The 20,949-nt window shown below is 45.7% G+C and overlaps 1 protein-coding gene across 1 annotated transcript in view; it reads right to left on the reverse strand.

The window, feature by feature from the left end:
• Positions 1-19,991, reverse strand: part of LOC137335314 (pleckstrin homology domain-containing family G member 4B-like) — a 156,287-nt gene extending 136,296 nt beyond the window's left edge. Inside the window, exon 1 of the mRNA XM_068000631.1 lies at positions 19,856-19,991. Coding sequence (XP_067856732.1) covers positions 19,856-19,858 — 3 coding nt within the window. The 5' untranslated portion in view covers positions 19,859-19,991. The remainder of the gene's footprint in view (positions 1-19,855) is intronic.
• Positions 19,992-20,949: the final 958 nt, after the last annotated feature.

Here is a 20,949-nt window from a genome sequence, read left to right on the forward strand (position 1 = left end):
TGGTCATTTATCTTATTTTTTGCTTGTGGAATGTTGTGGGGGAATTGGCTGCCGCTACTTAATAGCAGTGACTACACTTCAGAAGTAATTCATTGATTATGAAGCACTTTGAGACCTCCTGACGGTGTGACAAGGTGCTATAAAATGCTAGTTGTTTCTTTCTTTACTAAGCATTGGAATTCATATCTTATTGGTCCATGCAGGACCATCACAGGACTCAACTCATTGGGGTGCACAACACAAAAAGTATTTTTATTTATTCATTTAAATAAATAGAATTAAAACTACACCTACGATGGAAAAATTCATGTTACATTAGATGCTCTGTTGCTGCACAAACTTTTCACGGCAGCCAACTTGGGTTTTCCAGGAACTGAGCTTTTTCAAAGACACCTCAATGAACGGAAACACAGATTCAAAATGCTACCACAATTTTTTAATATAATTATTTATACAAAACCATTTTGACTGTCCATTGTTTTCAAGAGGTGGAGAGAGATGAATAAATCATCCCCAAGCACACAAGTCTCAGAATGGGGTCATGGACTCAGAGAAGGAGCTGAGGGCAACACACAGGGCAGTGCAATACTTCAAACAAGCATTAACTCCAGCGGCCAGCCGTGAAATGTACACAAACTAACTCAGTTCTCTGCACAAAGTGTGATTCCAATGAGAAAAATCCATAATCTAGTTGCTACAGTGTCAGTCAGTCAACAGTCTTATCGGTGCTTATCAGCCATTCCTCGAACACTACATTCAGGTTAGGTCACTGCTCCCAGATCATGAGAAAGCTTTTCCTGTCTACAGCTCATGTTTCCCCATTTTTCATGTGTACAGTTAATCATTTTCTTGGATATATTTCTCTACATATCTGTAAGTGGAAACATGCCAAGTGTGGACACAGTAAAATTGTTGCTAGCTTGCTGAATACTAAAGAAATACAACGGGGGTAACTTCCACTTTTGGCTGGGGCAAAAAACTAGCAGTAGCAGACCGGCCGCCCATTATGAAGTCAATGAAAAGGAAGATCAAGTGGTCGATCTGCTACCATCAATTTTCTGCTCCTGCAGAAGTTGAAAATTGCCATCCCTGTAGAGTACAAAAGGAAGGAGGTAATGTAAAACTTGTACAAGATCTTATTCTGTCCACGAGTCTTTGATTGTTGCAGTTAACCTCAAATCTGACTGAACATATATTTTACCACAAACTATTAAGAGAGTGTTCTCACATGTTTTACTTCTAATGCATGCACAGTGGCACAAATGTGATGAGGAAAATATCACAATTTCAGAAAAAAACAGCAAATTAGTGATAGCTTTCAGCAGAAAGGCCCGTGAACTTTTAAAGTGGTGTTGATGCCTCTGTAAAGTTTTTGGGTGGAACTTTGCATTAGCCATGTTTACAAGAGGAGACTGTGATGACATTATTTGTGGAGAAATGGCATAATTCACATTGTAAAAATATCACTGCATCATTAAACCATCATTGTCTCCTTTGCACTTTACAGCATTGTGATGCATTGATGATGAAAATGGTGACTTAGTAAGATTTCATGACAATGCAGATGTCACTCAATGGACTCTGACATCAGGGGCCCGATTTTACCAGGGGTGCGGGTTGGCAGCGGGTGGTCGGGCGGGCTCGAGGAAAACGCGCCGGCCAAATTGAGTGCGTTGCGCACGCGATCGCGGGATGATTGATGTGATTAGCCGGCAGTTACGGGTTCCGCGCTTCTCAGCTGCGTGCCGGCGGCCTGCGCATGCGCATTGACGTCTGAGCGATGGTTGCGCTCTATTTAAAGGGGCAGTCCACCAAAGCCCCTCCAGCCACAAACTACACTCCATCAAGGATGGAGGAGCACAGGGGTAAGGCTGCTCCCCGTTTCACGGACCACGCCCTCCAGGTGCTGCTGGACGGGGTCCGCATGAGGAGGGAGACGCTGTTCCCCACGGATGGAAGGAGGTGCCCTGCCAGCGCCACCAAGAGGGCATGGGAGGAGGTGGCCGCGGAGGTCACAAGCAGGGGAAACACCACCCGCACTTGGATTCAGTGCCGCAAGAGATTCAATGACCTCACCAGGTCCGGAAAAGTGAGTACACTAACGCATTCTGCATCACTCCGTCTTCCACATCACCTCAAACACCTCACAACCCCATCTCCACTGACAGTACTGCGCTCCCGCACCAATCCTCACAGCCACCCAACTATCATCCTCACAGTGCCTGCACGTACCCACCGTCCCTGTCCCCACTCGACCACTACCACACACCCCAATGCCCATACAATGGGATGGCCATGTGGCACACGCATCCTCCCATCCATCTGGCACACGTTCAACCCAATCACACCAATGCTTGAAGCGTCTCACATTGTAATCATCACTCAATAATGTTTTTGTGTTTTGCCCTCACAGGAGAAGAGGGCCAGGAACGCACGCGATAGGGCATGCACCGGAGGGGGCCCGCCACACGAGATGGCCCTGACAGACGCCGAGGTCGAGGCACTGGAGATCAGCCGCACGCTGCATTGCCTGTCGATGGCGGATGGCGAGTCTGGTTCTGGCGAAACGGCCGGTAAGGGAAAGCTGGCACTCATCACTCATGATCGTGAATGATCGTAGCATCACATGGCATATGCCGCACCGCCACATTTGGTCACATGCCTGATATTTCCCTCTGTTCTCTTCCAGGACCGTCTGCGATCGACGTCTCGGTTGAGGGCGATTCCTCAGAGGACATGCCCGTCTCTGAGGGTGCATCGTCACACATGAGCCTTGCATCCACCAGCGCAGATACACACACCTCGGTGGGTCCCCCCCCTCAGCTAGTTGGGATTGCACATGGTGAGTCACCGCGCACACATGAGCATGAGCAGACCCTGGTGGCAGGGTCAGCCGCGGAGGGTCCGCGTCGGTGGGAGCACTCTTCTCCAGGCTTTGCTCAGCCGGACCCAGATGCTGAACCCAGGGGGCCACCTGTCAAAAGGAGAGTCGTCGAGGGGCACCAGAACATTGCTGAGGTACTGGGAGAGGTGCCACGCGCACTCTCCACAATCGCACGGAGGATGGAGGAGTCCAACTCCTGCATGAGGGGAATGGTGGCACAGGTGCAGGAGGGTATCGCCGAGATAGTGTCGCAGGGACGTGAAGGCATCTCTGAGATAGTGTCGCGGGTAGGTGTGGGAACGTCTGCGGTGGAGGACAGGCTAGCCTCCCTCGAGCGTCACGCACAGCTCACCAATGAGTCCATCCAGGCCCTCACAACGGCTGTTCGGATTCAGGGTGAACAACATTCTGCCGCCATCAACAGGTTGACAGATACATTGGAGGTGGCCTTGCAAGGTCTCACCCACGTCATCCAAACTGCCGTCCAGCAGGGTGGAAGGGGTGATGTGGGCCTTGGCCATGAGAGGGAAGATGGTGAACGGGGAAATGGAAGTGTGGACGCTACTCAAGGCGCCCCCAAGTCTCACCCGTTGCCCCCCTCTCAACCAGTGCCCGCAATAGTCCATCCTCTCCAGGTGGCCGAGTCTGCCCCTGCACAGGTGCAGGAGGAGCAGTCTGTGGAGGTGCCCTCACGGGCACCGAAACCCAGGGGGCGTCGGCCCAAAGCATCTACCCGGTCAGGGCACGAACAGGAGCAACCTGCCACCACCTCTGCTGGAGCCACAGGGGTAGCACCACGTAGGGGGTCCCGAAAACGAACGCCTAAAGTTCCGTGAGCACACAGGGATTGCAACAGGGTGTTTGTCGTTTTTTTTTAATTTTCTACTCTTTGAATGTCACCACAAAATAAACTCACTTTTTCTCACCAATGCTGCCACCTCTTGTCCATAATTCTGCGGCTTGTGCAATATGTCCCTTCCCTGCGCCTCATCATGACGACGACCACCCCGTCCCACCCATTGAGCATAATCCAGTGGGTGCAGGTGTACAGGCACCACTCTTCTGTGGAGGGAGCCTGTATGGACCCTCGTCTGTGCACGTTATGACATGTGAACGCCTCACACAGTGTGATGTTAGGAGAACCGTTGGCATATGAGTGCCTCCCTGGCCTGACGAGCACGCAGGTGAGCCGGTGTTCGGCGCATGGGTCGTTCCTCCTCCTCTCCCTCTTCCTCCTCCTCCTCTTCCTCCTCCACCTCCTCCTCATTGTCGTCCTCAATGTGGGTGGCGGGTGTGCATGGGGCCTCCTCCAGCGGCACCCCTCTCTGTAGTGCCATGTTATGCAGGGCACAGCAGACAACTATAATTCGTCCCACTCTGAATGGCGTGTATTGGAGCGCTCCCCCGGAACGATCAAGGCACCTGAAGCGCATCTTGAGCAGCCCTATAGCCTGCTCAATTGTAGACCTGGTAGCAATGTGGCTGTCATTATACCGACGCTGTGGCTCGGTAATGGGGTTCCTCAGAGGTGTCATAAGCCACGTGTGCAGGGGATATCCCTTGTCGCCGAGGAGCCAGCCGTTGCCGGCGTTGGGTGCGTGGAAGAGGGGCGGGACGGTGGACTCCCTGAGGACGAAGGCATCGTGGCAGCTGCCAGGGTATCTGGCGCACACGTGTAGGAATCTCTGGCGGTGGTCACAAATGAGCTGGGCGTTCATGGAGTGATACCCTTTCCTGTTGATAAACAGCCCTGGCTCATGTGGAGGTGCCCGTATTGCTATGTGGGTGCAATCGATTACACCCTGCACCCGTGGGAAGCCAGCCACAGCATGGAATCCAACCGCCCTCTCCGTCTGGCTGCGCTCATCCATGGCGAAGTTGATGTAGGTCGAGGCCCTGCGGAACAACCCATCGGTGACCTGCCTTATGCACTTGTGTGCAGACGACTGACAGACCCCGGTGATGTCCCCCGTGGCACCCTGGAAGGATCCGGAGGCGAAGAAGTTGAGGGCAGTGGTGACTTTGACGGCGACGGGTAAGAAGATGCTGCTTGGTCCATCCGGGAGCAGCTCGTCATTGAGGAGGCTGCAGATGTCGGCGACTACCTGGCGAGTGACTCTGAGCCTCCGTATGCACTGCTGCTCAGAGAGGTCCATGAAGCTGAGCCTCGGTCTGTAGACCCTGTGCGGAGGGTAGTGCCTCCTGCGACGCATCTCTCTCTGCGGATGCCCTCCATCCTGCTGTGCAGGTGGATGTGCCGCAGCACCGTGTTGTGGGGATGCATGTCTCTGAGGCGGACGGCGTGGACTGCGAGGCTGCTGAGGCTGGTGATGCTGTTCGTCCTCCGAGGATGTCAACGCAGCACCCATCTGGCAGGTTTAGGTTTGCGGGGTTGTGCACGCTAGAAAAGTGTGTCCTCGCACAGGGGTTGGACTTCCACGCCGGTGAATCTTCTTGCTTGGAGGAGGGTGGTGGAGGGCAGGCGTTGCCCAATGTTACGGAGTGTCCTCCTGCGTTGGTGAAGGCTCTCCCCCCCCCCACCTGTGGAATGCACCTTGGCAGCTGCCACAGGCTGCTGGCTGCAACACGTCCGTTGAGAGTGTGAGTGTTTCCCCCAGTATGGGAAACAGTCTCATTTCACTGTAAAATCCGACACCTGTTAAATAAACAGCTCAATCAGGTCATTTAATGACCTGAAATACCAAGATAAATACACTCAAGTGGAACCCCGCTGGCTTTAATTGCCTGCGGGATTCCCACCAGCGGGGCCAACGCACGCACCCCCGCACGTCAGCGCGCAACCAGGAAGTGGGCGGGATCGAGGCGCGATCCGGTCCCGCTCCTCGAAACCGGGATTTTAGAGGCCCCCCCGCCGAGAACGCACCCGGAACCGGGTGCTAAAATCGGGCCCCAGATGTCAAAATTGCAGAAACATTATCCGAATTATGTATTCTGACATAAAATATACAGTTTACATGTATGCTATTTTCAGAAAATCCAGAGGATAAAGTATGCTGCCCTTTATGTATTAACTTATGTTCCTGATTCTGAACTATCAATTGGGCTAGATAATGTTGCCCAATGCATCTGCTGTCTAATGCTAGAAAAATACTGTCTATCATTGTAGGTGTTTGGGTAGAAGCAGATAGGCACAGTACACCTCTGGTGTAGTGTGACCTGCCTAACATCCCTTTGGTTAGTCCTCCCCATCTCCCCATCTTGTCCAAAAAGGTCAGAGGGAATCTAAACATCCTGAATGCATAAGCATTGAGGAATAATGTTCAAGGTGCCCCTACACCCACATTTTGATACTTTAATGTTTCAATTAGATGCTTCTTGCCTCCCCACCCTAATGTTTTAGGCATCAGAAACATGCATGTGATGTGGGCAGAGAAAATCAAGATCAATGACTCCCCATTATTCATATTCAACACTTTAAGCAAATTTGAAACAAATGCTGACAGCTGAGCTATGTTATTCAATTACCTAGTTTGTCTTGAATTACAAATAATTTTGAGCTGTGGATTTGTGTATATTTGGAATTGTTCTAGACTAGTCCAATGTACTTTTTCTTAGGGGTACTCCAGTCCTCCCCAATTGTACAGGATCACATTAAAAGATGGGATTGAGAAAGGACATTTAGTCATTTTGGTCCTTCTATAAGACGCATTCAGACCATTTCATGTCCTTCCTTGGTGCTGGGCCTGTATTCTGGATTCTTCTGTTGCTTCTGGAGTTTATCTGCCCATTCTTTGAATACTTCAACATGTGAAGCAGACGTCACTTAAATCACTGAATGTACACTTAAGTGACCAGCTCTACATCTGAAGAAATGATTCCTGAGATTATAATTAATTTGAAAGTTCCTTAGTTTAGAAGCTATTGGTCAGCACAAGTAATTCCTCTGCCTCGTTCACACCAATTCCATTTATGATATTAGAAACTTGGAGCACAGTTTCCTCATAAAACTTTCATCAGTTGAAAATGTACTTGGCTTCCTTACATCCTCATTAATGTAAGACCTGGTCCTATTGCTGTTGATCCCTTTTCCAATGTCCATAAATGACCAAAATGGGTCCACGTTGTTCCAAATGTGGTCTTAACAATGCTTTGTATTTGTTTTAAAAGAAAGTTCTCTTCTTCGCTTCCTGCACCTTCTTGCTTTGTTCAGATGCCTGGTCGTCTTCGATAGCAATTAACATGGATGGTTGGCAAACTACACTGTCTTTCTTGTGCTAACTATATGGACTGCTGGATGTCATGGGCAGTCCATTCCCTCCCAGTCAGTATGATTCTAGTTTTGCCCTTTTATTGTTAATGAGTTAATAGTTGCAATACAACTGAGTCAGTTGTGCTGCTAACAATATCTAAATTACTGATCTTCGCAGCTTGGATGATTGATTTCCTTTAAACAAATTCTATCCAGTAGTAACAAAGTCTAAAAAGTATCTCTTATCTCTTGTTTACTGCCTATTTGCATTTTAGAACAACAACAACAACTTGCATTTATATAGCGCCTTTAATGTAGTAAAACGTCCCAAAGCGCTTCACAGGACAGTGGATTTGTAGAGTGGAGTGAAGCAAAGGTAGCTACAGAGTGAACAGAAAATAGTCATGTAAAAGACATTTCAAAATAAAATTGCAGCAATGGTTAGAATTCTTCTCTAAACCTCTTAGTCTCAGCGCTTTTTAAAATTTGTTCCAGAGATGTGGGCAATACTGGCAAGGCAATATTTATTGCCCATTATTAGTTGCCCTGAGAAGTTGGTGGTAGGCCTTCTCCTTGAACCACTGCAGGCCTTTTGCTGATGGTAGGATGTTAGGTAGAGAATTCCATAATATTGACCCAACAACGATGAAGGCACGGCAATATATGTCCAAATCAGGAAGGTACGTGACTTGGATGTCAACTTGGAGATAATGCTGTTTTTGTCCTTGTCGATCGTAGAAGCCTCAGGTCAGGGAGAGGCTGTTGAAGTAACCTTGGTGAGTTGCTACAGTGCATCCTGTAGCTAATACATACTGCAGCCACAGTACACTGATAATGAAGAGGGTTCACATTGAGTTTAATGGCAGGGGCACCGTTCAAGTAAACTCCTCTGATCCTGGATGCTATTGAGCTTCATGAGTGTTGCTGGGGCTGCATCCATCAAGAATTATTGTTTAAAGAAACAGAACATGCCAATAACATATATTCTCAGTCTTATTCTAATAGCACATTTACATAGTTAGTTTGCCGACAGCAGCAAACCAATTATATACAGTTTTAGCCACTGTATGCAGCATGCATCACCAAAAGAAATGGTGTCAGGCTGCAATGCTGACACTGCCAACTCCTGCAGCATAAATGTGAAATGGCTCACTGTGGAGGTGGACTGGACATTGTTTTTCTTATTAGCTGCCTGAGCAGCTGAAATGTCACCTCCTCCCCAAACAGATTAGAATGTGGGATTTGCTCCCATGAGCTGTGCCAGTCATTGTGGAGGGTACGGGCCCCTCGGAAATAATTGCTGTTTGTACAGTTTTAAAATGGAATCTGACTACTGTAGAAGGCCAACAGCATAACAAATGAAGTGATTTGTACAATAACAGGAGCAGCAGTAGTCATATTGCAGAAGTGATTCATCTGCGCTGAGCTGCAAATATAGTGAGCTGTGCACTAGAAAAGCATTAGGTGTGCATAGTAAATTAATCTTGAACTCCACAATTGATTTTTTTTTATATACCGGAGATGGTGGATCAAAATTATCAGCAAACATGATCTAGTATACTTGTTCCTGAGCTTTCCCTCTGTTTTGGACCTCAACAGGATCAAACCCATCAGTGCATCCCATGCAAATGCAGCAATCGGATCCTCTCCACCCAGTCAATTTAAAGAAAGAAAAGACTTGCATTTATATAGCGCCTTTCATGATATCAGGATGTCCCAAAGCGCTTTACAGACAATTAAGTACTTTATAAGGGTAGTCACTGTTGTAATGTAGGAAACGCGGCAGCCAATTTGCACATAGCAAGCTCTCACAAACAGCAATGAAATAAATGACCAGATAATCTGTTTTAATGATGCTGATTGAAGGATAAATATTGGCCAGGGAGAACTCCCCTGCTCTTCTTAGTGCCATAGGTTCTTTTACATACACCTGAGAGGGCAGACAGGGCCTCGGTTGAATGTCTCATCTGAAAGACAGCACCTCCAACAATGCAGCACTCCCTTAGTACTACACTGAGTGTCAGCCTAGCTTTTGCACTCACATTTCTGGAGTGGGGCTTGAATCCACAACCTTCTGACTCAAAGGCGAGAGTGCTACCAGCTGACCTATGACCGACATTTATATTGAAGCGTTATTGAAAATAGGCCATTCAAAGAAAATCATGCATTCCATTCTGTGGAATTAGGAAAATTCCTTGAATTCATCGGTTCTGGTTATTGCAACTGGCTGGTGGGTAAGTCACCAGAACACTAACCATATAGCTTGCACACTAAGCATCCAGAACATATTCCACCCCACACAAAATAGGGTAACTCTTTCTGGTACCACAACCAAACCTGTCCCCTCGCCCCTACCCCGCACAAACCTCTCCCCGCACCCCTGTGGCACTAACATAGTGGCAAGCACAATAGTACATATTAATGTCACGAGTATTCACCAGAACCGAGCTCCAGGTTGTCCAACAACCCAAGATACTCAGTAAAACTCACTCACTGCAACAGCATATCACGTATACAGGATTGTACACTGCACACTATGAGTGTAACATATGTCAACATGTTTTAACCAAAGAACAATTGCAATAAAAAAAAGTGATGGCTGTTACAAACTATGAAATATGTGCTGTTTTATTTTCTCAATTGGTGCCTTCCAATCAATTGTTTATATGAATGTCATCATTATGTTACATCAGACTCAAATATGATTTCATTATGGTTGTATTTTAAAACTGAGTAACTGCAATTCACTAAATGGCTACACACTCTACTAAATGCTCAGTGTTATCCCATTGGTTTGGAAATAGCTTTGAAATTCATCTGTTTTCCTCACTTCAAAAAAACTAGATGGATAAAAGCTAGGTTGTACCTCCTTTTCTTTGCTTCCTACTGAAAGCTGTTCAGAAGAAAATGCTAAATTACACATGGACCTCCCTACCTAAAAGATACAGCTGAAGACAACATTCAGTTACTAAGGGGCATGAGAAGCCTGGACTATTATCAGTTATTACTTTGTCTACTTTATTCGAAGAGACCGTTCTCAGTGATGAGGGCTCTAGTGAACTGCATGTTATCAATCATTTATACCTCTAGTTTAGCACTAGTGAAATTTTCTGCATTTTATAACTATGCCTGATTTTATGAATAAATTTGATTGATTAGTTGTTTTATCAGGAGGAATCTTGGGCTTGTGTGTATTATTAGTACCAATTTGAAGTGAGTGTGGGAATGTGTTATGAGACTACACTTAGTCCAATATCAGTACTATAAACTGAATTATTGTTAATCCCCAGGTCTGTGCGCTCTGCTCGAACAAGAAGGAAAATAACCCAACACTTTAGATCTTAAGCAACACACCCACTTTCAGAAACCAGCAGTAATTGGTGTTAGCTAGTGAAATAAATATCATTTGCAGATTAACATAAGAAAATTACATTTAACTATCTGGACAAATGGCAATACTACGAGCACTAGAAGAATTACAAATGGCTTGGCTGGTAGCAGAGGACAGCCAACACCACTTGTGAAGAAAATTGTCCGAAATGAAAAAGGAAAGGAGCATTACAGGATGGAGAAGGAGTGCAAGCACCAGCATGAGATTCAATTACGCAAACTGGCACTGGAGAGAGAAAAGCAGCGGCATCCTGGACCTCCCTACCTAGCAGCATTGTGAGAGTACCTTCACCACATGGACACCAGCAGTTCCAGATGGTGCCCACCACCACTTTCTCAAGGGCAACTAGGGATGGGCAATAAATGCTGGCCTTGCCAGTGATGCCCACATCCCAAGGATGAATAAAAAACAAGTGAGGACTAATTATGCAAATTTGCACTCAAGACTGAGATTAAGAAGAGAAAATTCAGATATGAGATGAAAGAAAACAGGAAGGAATGACATGAACTTTTATTGACTCACCTGACGAAGGAGAAAGCCTCCGAAAGCTTGTGATTTTTAGATAAAACTGTTGGACTATAACCTGGTGTTGTAAGATTCCTTACATATGAACCTTTATTAACAGAACAAGGCAAGACACCTACAAGACTGCTGGTTGTAGGTCCAGTGAATTCGGCCCATTATTCAGTACCTAATAAGTTTATTAAATCAAACCTTATACCAAATCTTAAAAAATGGACAATATGGATGGATTCTTAAGGGCATTTAAGTGCAGTGAACCAACAATGGTGAGGCAAATAAACATAGGCAGGGAAACTGATAACAACACTGAGAAATAATGCACATTGTAGGAGTGCAGATTATTATGAAGTAAAACAAGTAATTCTTACTGCTTTTCACCCCATTCCAGCATGAGTTTACAAAATTACATGATCATAGTTAAAGAGTTAATAAAACATTGGGAAACTGGGGTTAGAGGGAGAAAATATAACAAATTTCCATGAATAGTGTAATTGATGTTACAGGATTATTTTCTGGAAGCAGTCCCAGATGATTAGTGGAAAGTTTCCAGATTAGGAAGTGAAGAGCCTGGATAGAAATCCCATGAACCTGTTTGAGGTGATGGAAGTACAGCAGGGTGTGGCCAACTGATGACCCCATCCCAAATCCGGGTCATTTACATATTAGGGGTGGGCACTCACCACCCACATTGTAGTGGCGCAACAGGGGCACTCACACCTTGAAAGCAGCAGATCTCAGACCAGCACCCTCCCACTCCAAGAGTCGGGGGGGCCACAAGGCCCAGATTGGGCACAGAAACGCCAGCAAATTTAACAATTTTGTCTTGAGATCAATTGTCGTTTCACTTTGCAGCTTCCAGGCCCATTTCAGGCCCAGACTGGGACTTGTGCTTGTTCTCAGCAGACGTAAGTCCCAGTGGGTCTACTAGTTGCTCTGGGTTGAATTCCCTGAATAGCATAAGAACATAAGAACATAAGAAATAGGAGCAGGAGTAGGCCAATCGGCCCCTCGAGCCTGCTCCGCCTTTCAATAAGATCATGGCTCATCTGATCCGAACCTCAAATCTAAATTCATGTCCAATTTCCTGCCCGCTCCCCGTAACCCCTAATTCCCTTTACTTCTAGCCTGAGAATCTTGGTCGACACACCCCCAAAGCTGTTGCACGATGTAATGAGGGGCGGGCATAAGAAGTCCCGCCCTTACCCCCAAGCACAATTTGTTCGGGATTTCTGGTGGGGTGAAAAAACCAGCAGATCTGCATTCCATCCCAAATTCTGAATCCTCGCCCTACCAGGATAATGGCCCAATTGTGCCCTGTGGATTCTTGCAATTTCAGTGCTCCCAAGTCAAATGTCTCAGCAGGCTGAGCATATGTGATCAGACAGACAAAACTGGTCTCTTCAAATGTCTAAATTGGTAAGTGGGCAGGTAGCAGAATTTCTCATACTTGCTGACCAGTGGGCGTTTCACCAAATCAGATGATTGGCTGTGAGCCCGTGAGCTACAGACAACATAGCCCAATAGATCATAATGTGTTGTTTCCAAGGATGTTAGAAGTTATGATTGTAATAAGATTGGACACAAAGCAAGTGGCTGAAGGTCCAAGAGGGAGTCCAAAGTGTAGTCTTGAGACCTGAGCACGAGTAACTTAGCAGCATTACCGATTCAGCAACAACAACTTGCACTTTTATAGTGCTCTTCATATGATAAAGCATCTCGAGATGCTTTACAGGGGGCATGGGAGACCTAAGCATGGAGAGGAATAGAATTAGATGAAGTGGACAATAACGAGGTTGAAGAGGTAGGTTTTCAGGAGTGCCTTGGAGAAAGGGAGTAGCAAGGTGGAGGCGTTTAGGAAAAGAATTCCAGAGTGTGAAGGTATGATGGTAAATAATGGAAAAGGTTGACAGGAGGTGCACACAGATGTAAGATTTTTAATATATTTTAGATATATTTTACAGATTTTTAACACTTTGTATCGCATGGAGCTTGGGAGGCCAACAAGGAAAGCGATAAAGTAATCAAACTAAGAAGTGGTAAAACCATGCACGAGGGTACTGGCAGCAGTGCAGGTATGTAGGTGGGCAACCCTACAAAAATGCAAGTAGATAGTGTTGGGGATGAATTGAATGTGGGGTTTGAAGCTCAGCTGAAGGTCAAACAGGTAAATAACTCAGGCTCAACCTAAGTGAACAATAGACAAGGGGATGGAATCAGCATCTGAGGCATGGAGTTTCTGGTGGGAGTCAAACTAGACGGCCTCAGTGCTGCCAATGTTGAATTGGAGAAATTCCAGTCATTCCATGATTTAACGTCAGACAGGCGGTCAGGCAGTATAGCAATGGTCATGGGGTCAAGGTTGGTGATGAAGAGATAAAGTTGGGTATCATTGCATACATATGAAAACAGACCCTGTGCTTGTAGTTAATGTCACTGAATAGCATGTAAATGAGGAATAGAAGGAGCTGAGCATGGATCCATGGTGATTGTGCAGGTGCAGGAAGAGAAGCCACTGGCTGTGTTTTTTTTTAATTAGTTTTATGGGATGTCGGCAATGGTAATGCCGTTGAATGTCAAGGGGAGGTGGTTAGACTCTCTCTTGTTGGAGATGGTCATTGCCTGGCACTTGTCTGGTGCGAATGTTACTTGCCACATATCAGCCCAAGCTTGGATGTTGTCCAGGTCGTGCTGCATGCGGGCTTGGACTGCTTCATTATCTGAGGGGTTGCGAATGGAACTGAACACTGTGCGAACATCCCTATTTCTGACCTTATGATGGAGGGAAGGTCATCGATGAAGCAACTGAAGATGGTTGGGCCTAGGACACTGCCCTGAGGAACTCCTGCAGCAATGTCCTGGGGCTGAGAAGATTGGCCCCCAACAACCACTACCATCTTCCTTTGTGCTAGGTATGACTCCAGCCACTGGAGAGTTTTCCCCTTGATTCCCATTGACTTCAATTTTACTAGGGCTCCTCGGTGCCACACTCAGTCAAATGCTGCCTTGATGTCAAGGGCAGTCACTCTCACCTCACCTCTGGAATTCAGCTCTTTTGTCCATGTTTGGACCAAGGCTGTAATGAGGTCTGGAGCCGAGTGGTCCTGGCGGAACCCAAGCTGAGCATCGGTGAGCAGGTTATTGGTGAGTAAGTGCCGCTTGATAGCACTGTCGATGTCACCTTCCATCACTTTGCTGATGATTGAGAGTAGACTGATGGGGCGGTAATTGGCCGGATTGGATTTGTCCTGCTTTTTGTGGACAGGACATATCTGGGCAATTTTCCACATTGTTGGGTAGATGCCAGTGTTGTAGCTGTACTGGAACAGCTTTGCTAGAGGCGCAGCTAGTTCTGGAGCACAAGTCTTCAGTACTACAGCCGGGATGTTGTCGGGGCCCATAGTCTTTGCTGTATCCAGTGCACTCAGCCGTTTCTTGATATCAAGTGGAGTGAATCGAATTGGCTGAAGACTGGCTGCTGTGATGGTGGGGATATCGGGAGGAGGCAGAGATGGATCAACCACTCGGCACTTCTGGCTGAAAATGGTTGCAAACGCTTCAGCCTTGTCTTTTGCACTCATGTGCTGGACTCTGCCATCATTGAGGATGGGGATGTTTGCAGAGCCTCCTCCTCCCGTTAGTTGTTTAATTGTCCACCACCATTCACGACTGGATGTGGAAGGACTGCAGAGCTTTGATCTGATCTGTTGGTTGTGGAATCACTTAACTCTGTCTATAGCATGTTGCTTCCGCTGTTTAGCATGCATGTAGTCCTGAGTTGTAGCTTCACCAGGTTGGCACCTCATTTTTAGGTACGCCTGGTGCTGCTCCTGGCATGCTCTTCTATACTCCTCATTGAACCAGGGTTGATCCCCTGGCTTGTTGGTGATGGTAGAGTGAAGAATATGCCGGGCCATGAGGTTACAGATTGTGCTGGAATACAATTCTGCTGCTGCTGATGGCCCACAGCGCCTCATGGATGCCCAGTTTTGAGCTGCTGGATCTGTTCTGAATCTATCCCATTTAGCACGATGGTAGTGCCACACAACACGTTGGATGGTATCCTCAGTGCGAAGACGGGACTTTGTCTCCAAGAGGATTGTGCGGTGGTCACTCCTACCAATACTGTCATGGACAAATGTATTTGCGACAGGTAGATTGGTGAGGACAGAGTCAAGTAAGTTTTTCACTTGTGTTGGTTCGCTCACCACCTGCCGCAGGTCCAGTCTGGCAGCTATGTCCTTCAGGACTCGGCCAGCTCGCTCAGTAGTGGTGCTACCGAGCCACTCTTGGTGATGGACGTTGAAGTCCCCCACCCAGAGTTGAGACAGGTAGGATTAGAGCCATGATCGGGTATTGTCATGGAGGTGGACCACAAGTGGAGAGGCAGCAGTGGAGGTTGGACTGATTGACCACGTTGATAGTCATGGAGAGGTTAAGGATGTCAAGGAGGAATAGTACACCAAGGTCCCAGTCACATAGAATGTTGTTGGTGACTGGGACCTTGGTTCTGCAAATTACAGTGCAGTGCTTTCATCCAATCACCATGAATGATCAGCAGACAGAAGGTTTCCATCTCTTTAGTACATTTATGTTTGGTGTAGATGATCAGTATCTAGAGAGGAGTATCTGCATTCATAGCACTTTGGTGCAAAGGATGGGCCATTGGCAAACTTAATACTAGATTATCTATTTTGGATTGATGAATGAGGGGTAGGAGTAGTAGTACTGTATGTTATATTGTTAGGGACCCATTTGAATCCTAATATAGAAATAGTCAGTACAGTGCTACTAACAACAAAATATGGCTATTGGAGGGTGTTCCACAAATCCTGATGCAGCTGCAAAAGTACAGAGATCATCATAGATCATAGAATTACAGAATCATAGAATGATACAGCAAAGAAGGAGGCCATTCGGCCCATCGTACCTGTGCCGGCTCTTTGAAAGAGCTATCCAATTAGTCCCACTCTCCTGCTCTTTTCCCATAGCCCTGCAAATTTTTCCCCTTCAAGTATTATCCAATTCCCTTTTGAAAGTTATTGTTGAATCTGCTTCCACCACCCTTTCAGGTACTGAACTCCAGATCATAACAACTCGCTGCATAATTTTTTTTTCCTCATGTCGCCTCTGGTTCTTTTGCCAAATATCTTAAATCTGAGTCCTTTGGTTACGAACCCTTCTGCCACTGGAAACAGTTTCTCCTTATTTACTCAATAAAGGATTGTACCCAGGAAATTCTTACTCTGCATGAGTCCTTGGTCTGACTCAATATCCTGTAAAGGAATTCCCCATGGAGACCTATACACACCTGTTTGCTGGAGTGCTAAGAGGAGCACATCTGCTGGACAGATACAGGACATGGCTGAGAGGGAGGTCTCATTATAGCTCATCATTCCTACAGCACTGAAAATGCCTGCAGTATCTTTAAAGACCAATTGTCGGTGCAGGATTTTTTTGAAAAAATATTTGCTGCATATTTGCTAAAACATGGCAAAGAACACAAGGAAAACCTCACCAAATCAGTGACTGTAAACTACAATCCCAAAGCTGTGCAATGGTGTGCTACAGAAAGAACCCCCATCTAGTCCCTTCAGTAATTCAATAAATGGATATGTACATTCTGAGATTATTTTAAACAAGAAATAAAACTAGGCCAGGTCTAGTGGTAAGTGTTTATAATACTCCAGAGTTATCCTCTTCTTTAAGAACTGCTTTATAATCAAAATTACTGTAACTCCAACTTGATGTTTTTCGATTCAAGTCATTGCTGAGTAATTGAGGATGGTTGACAAGTACCAGCAAGACAGCAGCATTTCACAATCACTAACCAATGACACCCAGCTCTACCTCTCCACCATCTCTCTCAACTCCTCCACCTAATCTCTGCTGTCAGACTGTCTGACATCCAGTTCTGGAAGTCTTAACTTCTTCCAGATATGGAAGACTGAAGCCATTGTCTCCCTGCCCTTTGTCACCAACTCCATTGACTTGCCAGTGAATCCATCCTCCTCACCAGCCAATGTCTCAGGTTGAGCCAGACTGTTCAAAATCTCAGTTTGACTTAGACCTGAGTTTCCAACTCCATATCTTCTCCTTCACAAAGATCCTTTCAGGCAGCGTATTCCAGATCATAACAACTCCCTACAAAAATGTTCTTTTCCTCGTGTCGTCTCTGGTTCTTTTGTCAATTACCTTAAATCTGTGTCCTCTGGTTACCGAACCTTCTGCCACTGGAAACAATTTCTCCTTATTTACCCTACCAAAACCCTTCATGACTTTGAACACCTCTATCAAGTCTCCCTTTAATCTTCTCTGCTCTAAGGCAAACAACCCCAGTTTCTCCAGTTTCTCCAGATAACTGAAGTCTTTCATCCCTGGTACCATTCCAGTAAATCTCCTCTGCACCCTTTCTAAGGCCTTGACATCCTTCCTAAAGTGTGGTGCCCAGAATTGGCCACAATACTCCAGCTGCGTCCTAACCAGTGATTTATAAAGATTTAGCATAACTTCCTTGCCTTTGTACTCTATGCCTCTATTTATAAAATCAAGGATCCTGTAGGCCTTTTTAACAGCCTTTTCAACTTGTCCTGCCACCTTCAAGGACTTGTGTACATATATCTGTTACTGCACCCCCTTTAAAATTGTACCATTTAGTTTATATTGCCTCTCCTTATTCTTCCTACCAAAATGAATCACTTCACACTTCTCTTAAATTTCATCGGCCATGTGTCTGCCCATTTCACCAGTCTATCTATATCCTCCTGAAGTCTGTTATTATCCTCCACACTGTTTACTATCTTACCAAGTTTCGTGTCATCTTCAAACTTTTAAATTATGCCTTGTATACCCAAGTCCAGTCATTAATATATATCAAAAAGAACAGTGGTCCCTATACTGATCCCTGGGGGACTTCACTGCACATTTCCCTCCAGTCTGAAAAACAACCATTCACCACTACTCTCTGCTTTCTGTCCCTTAGCCAGTTTTGTATCCACACAGCCCCTGCCCCTTAAATCCCATGGGCTTCAATTTTGCTAACAAGTCTATTATGTGGTACTTTATCAAACGCCTTTTGAAAGTCCATATACACATCATCAACTGTACTACCCTCATCAACCCACTCTGTTACTTCATCAAAGAACTTTAGTAAGGGTGCTCATTTCTGAGGAGTAATACTGCTCAGGAACAATGACTGAAATATACATTTGCTGCGGCATGTTGCTACTTTCAAGTAGCCACATCGGATATTACACCACAATGGTGACATTTCCTGACTGTGGGGCCATTTTCATTTCATAAATATAAATATTTCACCAGTGACACTAAATTATGAAAGAGTGAGTGAGCCAAAATCACACACAAGGAAAGATAACACCTGGAAATATCTGTGATAGAAATGTCCTTCCTTTACTCAGTGATTGTGATATGAATCAGTAAGTCAATTCTACAGCCTTGATTTTTACTGATGGGGGGTGGGGTGGGAACGGAGTGTGCGAGCCTGGTTGCAGGCACACATCTGGAGAGTCTGGGGACGTGGAGGCAATGCCAATCTTTATGGCCTGGCCTCATTTACATAAAAATACCTACAGTCCCGCCTGATAACCGGCAAGATTCACTACCTGGCCGGCGGGCAGGAGCGGGAATTTGGTGTCAGGTGGCTGCAGCCGGGGACCCATGGGAACGGTTCCCAGCAGTCAGTGGGAGGAGGGGTTCAAGGTCGATCGTGTGTCGTCTATCGCTGGTGGTGGGGGTGGGGTGTTCCCTCGCAATTGTGAATTGGAGGTGAGATTCCCAAGCAATGGAGGGAGGCCATGGCTGGGGATTTCCAAGCGATCGGTGGGCTGGGGTGGGCCTAAGCCTCCTTGAGGAGCCTGGGGGGAGCACTGCTGCTCATCCTGGCCTACATGGAGTTGAAAGAGAAGGAAATGTTTTAAACTTACCTTGGCCTCTGCTGATTCGTCCCGCCATGGTTCTGATGCAGGGGAGTAAACAATGCGGGGCTCCTCCTGGATTGCTGTTAATATTACTTTGTGGCGCCAGGCTGCGACTTTTGCATCTTAAGTAGGCCCCCATTCGTTTTTAGTGGGAGCCTCGTAGACGGCCGAATCATCACAGTTAATAATATAGCGGCCAGGAACATGGCGGGTTGGAGGCGGGATTTTGATGTTCAAGGCTTTAACCCCTCGCCCAACCCTTTCCTGTCCGTCGGGAAGGGAAGGGGAGGTTAAAATCGAGGTCTGATAACACAATACTTCTGTCCACTGAGAGTAACTTTACATGTGACAATCACCAGTTTTGATGTGCGCATGAGAGACTTATTGTAGACCTACAAGTTATCCCCAAAGATGAATTAATCAATTCCAATTTAATATCTAGATATGATTGTCAAAATAAGAAGCCAAATACTGAAGAGAAATTAACTATATTAATCTTGGATCTTAATTATTTCCAACATTACTCACAAAAAAAGTCTCACAGAAGAAGTCACCACTTTTTACTTGCATCTAGTATTTTGCTAAAATTATCAGAGACAAGAATTTTAGCCTAATATTGCCGGACAGAAAAACAATACAAAATATTTGCAGAGTCAATGAAATGCTCAATAAACAGTTTTCTCACACATGATACCCAGAAAATTCTTTCCTGTACTTTTCTAATCTTGAATAATGCACCAAAGAATATTTCTTAATGGGTTAATACTTCTTCTTGCAATCCTGTTCTAGTTTTAATTTGGTTTAGAAATGGTACTGTAGTCCTCAGTAGTTTTAAGTGTTACGTATCCTGTTAAGTACGCTGCTGTAAATTTCTCTAAGTAAGCGTTTCAAAAAATGGGAAAAAAGAACATTACCATCTTCCTCAGAGTATAGCCGACATCCCATTGAACAAATGCATCGCTTCAGGATGTATGATCCGCCTACACCGTCTGTATTCAGAAGAACAAGCCTGTGCTAAGGGTCAGCACTCCCCACTCATAACGATCAAAGTTCTACATTCAGCTGCACACACTGCAAGGTCTCCCCAGAGCAGTGAGCTCGGAGAATGCGGCATGACCCAATGAATTCAGAGCTCTGTTGAACTCAGAAAAGTGATTAGCAGTGGGAGAAGCAATGAATGAATGTGACTCCCTCAGTGGACAAGTAGGCTGATTAAAAAGGGGAGGGAGTGGGGGAGGTCTGGGAAAATTAATCCTGTCTTCAGAAATTCCCAAAGCTTGAAGCCTCTGAACCAGTTCAAAAAAGTTACTTCAGCTGAACATTTCAGCTAGAGTTGAAGTAGCAGTTATGGTTTGAGAATTCATAATTCTTTAAAGGTTTCCAAATGCAAAGAGCTCCATGAAGGTTCTCCCGCTCAAGTAAATTAATGTTATCTCATTCTTCATTGCACACAAGTCCATTTTTGTCACTGTATTCACAGGAAACATTAATCTTGCAGCAAATATTTGCACTTGTCATCGGGAGCCCGTGCTGCTCTCAGACAGCTTTATAGTGCACACAGAGCCAGAAAAATGTGTTAAATTCTCTCTTCCACACTGTAAATAGGTTTACAACTTGTCTGAACACAAAGCCCCTTTCATATAACACGGCTGGCTTTTATTTTGTGCCCCACAGCTGTATAAAGCCCAAGTTAAATCTGGAAGTCCAGCACTAAGTTTAGAACTGCCTGAACCTGCAGGTCCGTCTGAGCTACTGTGGCTCACTGTTGTCACTGTAAAGTCCAGCACTCCTCTTTCCACCCAGTAACCAAGTAACCCCGCCTCCTGCCCTCTGTGCCAGGATTTCCTGACAAGGGAACGGCCTCCCTCTTCTGTGATACATCATGAAACTGTTAAACGCACCCTCAAGAGAATTTGTTCTAAAGAATTTTAAAGGCCACTTGTCATCTTTCTGGCTCTTTGTGGCATTTGTATGAGGTATGGAACAACTTTGAACTGCATGGGCTGTT

Source organism: Heptranchias perlo, chromosome 19 (assembly GCF_035084215.1).
Source record: "Heptranchias perlo isolate sHepPer1 chromosome 19, sHepPer1.hap1, whole genome shotgun sequence".
Taxonomy (NCBI): Eukaryota; Metazoa; Chordata; class Chondrichthyes; order Hexanchiformes; family Hexanchidae; genus Heptranchias; species Heptranchias perlo.